We start from the raw sequence: 5,064 nt of genomic DNA on the forward strand, positions 1-5,064 counted from the left end.
ACACTACCCAGATGTTTTTGAAGTGTGATATTTTTGAACATGGATGAAAATAACCCACAGTCTGAGTGCTAAAGCAGCGGCTCTTTACAAAATCACATTTCCTATTATGATTCTCATATTTCTTTTGGTATGTCTAAAGCTACTAAGCTTAACAAGATCTTGGGTAACAAAGATATAATAATCCAAAATTATTGAGCTGATTTAGCAATAAATAATACATATTGGTAGCAGCAGTAGCTTGTAGTGCACGTGCAAAATTAATTATTTTGGTTTCTCCAGTGAACCATTCTTTAATCAGGGACGGATTAAAGTAACTGTTCAAAATTGGACCGCAGTGAATCTTTTGTGTTATCACAAAAACAGTCAAAAGAATATTTTATAACATCACAAAAACTTTTTTTGCGACATTACAAAAACAATGAGTTCAACAGCAGATCACAACATATCCTTAATGAAATAACGAAATATAATAATTAAACTCTTGCGACATCACAAAAACATTGAGTTCAATAACAGGCCACAGTGAATCTTTTGTGACATCACAAAAAACAAAAATTCGAAAGCAGATCACAATATATCCTTTTGTGACATCAGAAAACAATAAATTCAAAAGCAGATCACAACATATCCTTTTGTGACATCACAAAAACAATAAATTCAAAGGCAGATCACAACATATCCTTTTGTGACATTACAAAAACAAGCCTCATTCAATCTGTTGTGACATCACAAAGACAATGAATTTAAAATCAAGCCTCATTGAATCTTTTGTGACATCCCAAAAACTATGCATTTAAAAGCAGATCACAACAAATCCTTTTGTGACATCACAAAAACAATAAATTTAAAAGCAGATCACAACATATCCTTTTGTGACATCACAAAAACAATAAATTCAAAAGCAGATCACAACAAATCCTTTTGTGACATCACAAAAACAATAAATTCAAAAGCAGATCACAACATATCCTTTTGTGACATCACAAAAACAATAAATTCAAAAGCAGATCACAACAAATCCTTTCGTGACATCACAAAAACAATAAATTCAAAAGCAGATCACAACATATCCTTTGAAAGTTGAAAAACACGATACCCGGTGAATCTTTTGTGACATCACAATAACAACAACAAAAACAGGCGTCAGTGATCAACAATGAGTTCAAAAACGGGCAACTATGAATCGTTTTTGACGTCACACAGCCAAAAAAGTTCAAAAATGAATCCAGTATTGAATTAATTCAGCATATTTGCAGTTTGGTTTGAATATAGCAATATAGCAATAAGGGCCAGATGATCATTCGAACTAGAACAATATTTCTATATTGCAATGTACTATTTTATTCAATTTGATTTAAGTGGAGATATTTTTATGTTCTTTACGCAGACAAATGGAAAAACGTCTATATCAATTCTTCTCCCAGACGTTAGGCGGCGCTGGTGATTTACTCCGGGTGAAAACAACCGGCCCCGTTGAAAGCGAAGCAGCCGCGAACATGGCTTCCTCCTACTATCATGAAATGCAGGAGAATTTCAGAAATAACAACAAAAGCCGGGAGTTTCCCGCTCACAGCGCCAAAGTTCACTCCGTCGCCTGGAGCTGCGATGGCAAGCGGCTGGCTTCCGGCTCGTTTGATAAAACAGCCAGTGTCTTTGTCCTGGAAAAAGACCGTCTGGTAAGATCATGGACTGGCTGAATGCTCTGGAGAGCTGATGGAGCTGATGAAACTGATGGAGCTGATGGAGCTGATAGCTGAAGTGTTCTCCTGTCGTTTAATGTCATTGGTGAATTTCTGATGGCATTTACTTTGCCATATTTTATTCTAGGGCTTATTTAATGTTTCTCGTAAGTGGATCGTGATCTCTGGTCACTCCATCTGCAGAAGCACGAAGCTGTGGGGCAGCTACTTCTCGTTGTCGACTTGGCCATGCAGATTTCTTCTCTACAACGTTAGGAGAATTCGGCCTTTCTGCATTAGACATGACTACTGCAGCCCCCTGGCTGGTCGTCCTAAGTGCACCACCAAAGCTTTACAACTGATCCCAAACACCACAGCAGAACTCTCCAGTCTCCAGCGGTCAGAAGTTCATCAGTGTAACTCCTCCTGCTGTGTTCTCTACACTGGCTTCCTGTAGCTACCCATCAAATTTAAAACCCTGACACTGGCCTACAAAGCCAAAAATTCACCAGCCCTTCCCTCTTAGATGGCAGGGGTCAAAACCCGACCCGTACCGATGGTTTTTAAAGATTCAAGTATGGCTCGCCTTACTTGACCCATCATCCCTGAAGAAACGTTTCTCTGGCCTGGTTTTGAGATTTTTATTTACTTACATACATGCATGTAGACACGTTGTAGTGTGTGGACGTAGTTGGAGAATATATGCATGTTGTATGTAGGTGTCTCTTCTGATTTTTGTATGGGACAGTATCTAAGCTTGAGGTATTGTTGTAACCACCTGACAGGTAAAGGAGAATAACTACAGAGGTCACGGAGACAGTGTTGACCAGCTGTGTTGGCACCCAACCAACCCAGATCTGTTCGTGACTGCATCAGGAGACAAGACCATACGCATCTGGGATGTCCGCACTACTAAATGCATGGCCACGGTCAGCACTAAAGGTGAGGCTCAAAATATATACACACAGTGGCACGCAAAGGTTTGGTCACCAATGGTCAAACGTTCAGCCACTGTGAACAGCTAAGCAAGTAAAAGATGACCTGAATTTCATAAGGCATACAGTTAAACAGGACAAGTTTCTTTAATTATTTTAAGCAAGATTACTTTTTTCCATTTTTTCCCATTTTTTGCAGCTTTAAACTAAAATAGTTTAAAAGCCCGAAGCAAAAGTTTGCTCACCCAGCATGGTCAGCAGTCATTCAGTTCTTGTGTGGTGGATTCTTACCTGTTCTCCCTTGTAAAAGTTCTGAGAGATATGAGCTATAATAGTGATCTTTTTGCAGGGGTCTCTGCACAGTAGAACAGTGCACCACTACTCCAGAGTCTACTAAAATGTCCCAAAGATCTTTTGCAGTCAAATCATATGAGCACTTCTCTCTGGAAGGTTTCTTGGTCTTCCAGACCTCAATTTGGCCTCTACCATTTCCTAATTCCCTTACAAACTGAGTAAACGGCTGCCTGAAAGCACTCAACAAGCTGTGGAAGCCTAATTGATAAATAATTATTGTGCAGTGTAAAAATGAATGTTTTAATGTTCTTAGGAGAGAACATTAACATTTGTTGGAGTCCTGACGGTCAGACCATCGCTGTTGGGAATAAGGATGATGTGGTTACTTTCATCGATGCCAAGACTCACCGTCCACGTGCTGAAGAGCAGTTCAAGTTTGAGGTTAACGAGATTTCCTGGAACAATGACAATGATATGTTCTTTCTGACTAACGGCAATGGCTGCATCAACATTTTGAGGTGAGCATTTTGCCTTTGTGGTGCCCTGGACAGTAGAGACAGTTACCCCAAGAAACGTTTTTATATATATTTTTCATTTTAAATAAATAAAAAAGAAATAGCCTTGAAGTCCCAATACTTTTGTCCATATATTGTATATTTGCTAGTACACTTATTTAGTTTGTTCTTATTCATTTCATGTTCAAAGAATACTTTCTGTTCCAGTTACCCTGACCTGAAGCTCATTCAGTCAATAAACGCACATCCATCCAACTGCATCTGCATCAAATTTGATCCCACTGGCAAGTACTTTGCTACTGGAAGTGCAGATGCTCTAGTTAGTCTGTGGGATGTTGAGGAGTTGGTGTGTGTTCGCTGTTTTTCAAGGTAAGAAGCTTTGAGGCAAACAAACTGCTGTCAGTATTGATACTGGTCCGTGCCTTCTATCAGCTAAAATAATGTATGCATACATGTACTTATACTGTATGTATTAATATGTAGTGTTGATTGCGCTTCAGCTGATTTTCATGTTCTACAGGTTAGACTGGCCAGTGCGAACCCTGAGCTTCAGTCATGATGGCAAAATGCTAGCATCAGCCTCTGAAGACCATTTCATAGACATTGCTGAGGTGGAGACAGGTAAGAAAGATGAGAGAGAGTGCATGCTAATATCTGGAATATATGAACCCAAAATATTATTGCGTACAAGGACATGTGGTGTATCAGCCTGAATTTATGTTTTATTTTTTATTGGTTAAAGGGGAGAAGCTTTGGGAGGTCCAGTGTGAGTCCCCAACCTTCACTGTAGCCTGGCATCCAAAGAGGCCACTGTTGGCGTATGCCTGTGATGATAAGGAAGGAAAGTATGACAGTAATCGGGAGGCAGGCACCGTCAAGCTTTTTGGCCTTCCCAATGACTCTTGAGGATTAATGTCACGCATGAGCCTGGCCATTGCCACCTGCACCAGCGGTAGTTAGTGATACTATACTTGGAGCTTATGTCTGTCTGCACACTGGCTTTGCTCTTTTAATACTGAAACATGTCATCCCTTCATGTCAGCTGTGTACTAGAAGTGTTTACTACATTATGGTTGTAGTAATGTAGTAAACACCTCCCCCCTCTCTCTTCTTCCTCTCCCCAGCTGTTTTGTGATTGTTTCAGCAGAGTAACAGTCTGCTCTTCTTGTGAATTTTAGGAGCATCTGCACATGGCAAAACACAAACCATTGACTGTTTAGTATCACAGCTTCTTGAAACCTCATTTTATGTTCTTGTGAACGCTGTAAACATGGTAAAACTGAGTGCAACGAGAAGCATTACTGTAGTTACACAAAGCTTTCTCTCAACTATGAAAGTCAACCCAGTAGATGTTTTTAGATGTTCTATAACATCAGTTCTCGACCTCAGGAATCACAGTTTTAAGTATTTTCTGTTTGGAATAGCTTAACTGCAGAGCAGTGGGTCACTAAGACAGGAACTGAGGTCCGCTGCCTTATAGAATATCAGATTTTGCTGATGACCACCAGAGGGCACCAGTGGACATTTTTGCAGAATTGCACTGTATGCTGGTTTTCTTTGCAGTCATTCCTATTCCTTTGTTTTCCCCAATGAACTTTTTTTTGTATGGTGTTTTATTAAATAAACACATTTTTGTAAGTA

The 5,064-nt window shown here is 39.6% G+C and overlaps 1 protein-coding gene across 1 annotated transcript; it reads left to right on the plus strand.

Moving 5' to 3' along the window:
• The first annotated feature begins 1,447 nt into the window (after positions 1–1,447).
• On the plus strand, positions 1,448–5,064 carry thoc3 (THO complex 3). Its single transcript, XM_072663475.1, has 6 exons — positions 1,448–1,676; positions 2,465–2,621; positions 3,222–3,426; positions 3,631–3,792; positions 3,944–4,044; positions 4,166–5,064. The coding sequence occupies exons 1-6, from the start codon at positions 1,497–1,499 to the stop codon at positions 4,327–4,329; spliced, it is 969 nt and encodes a 322-aa protein (XP_072519576.1). The 5' UTR covers positions 1,448–1,496; the 3' UTR covers positions 4,330–5,064.

The sequence above is a fragment of the Salminus brasiliensis genome, chromosome 19 (assembly GCF_030463535.1).
Source record: "Salminus brasiliensis chromosome 19, fSalBra1.hap2, whole genome shotgun sequence".
Lineage (NCBI taxonomy): Eukaryota > Metazoa > Chordata > Actinopteri > Characiformes > Bryconidae > Salminus > Salminus brasiliensis.

Excerpts from the sequence above, each read along its gene's own strand:
- thoc3 (XM_072663475.1), top strand. The coding sequence starts at position 1,497 with ATGGCTTCCTCCTACTATCATGAAATGCAGGAGAATTTCAGAAATAAC. Across the intron at positions 1,677-2,464 it reads TCCTGGAAAAAGACCGTCTG|GTAAAGGAGAATAACTACAG; the intron begins GTAAGATCATGG and ends ACCACCTGACAG. Across the intron at positions 3,427-3,630 it reads GGCTGCATCAACATTTTGAG|TTACCCTGACCTGAAGCTCA; the intron begins GTGAGCATTTTG and ends TTTCTGTTCCAG.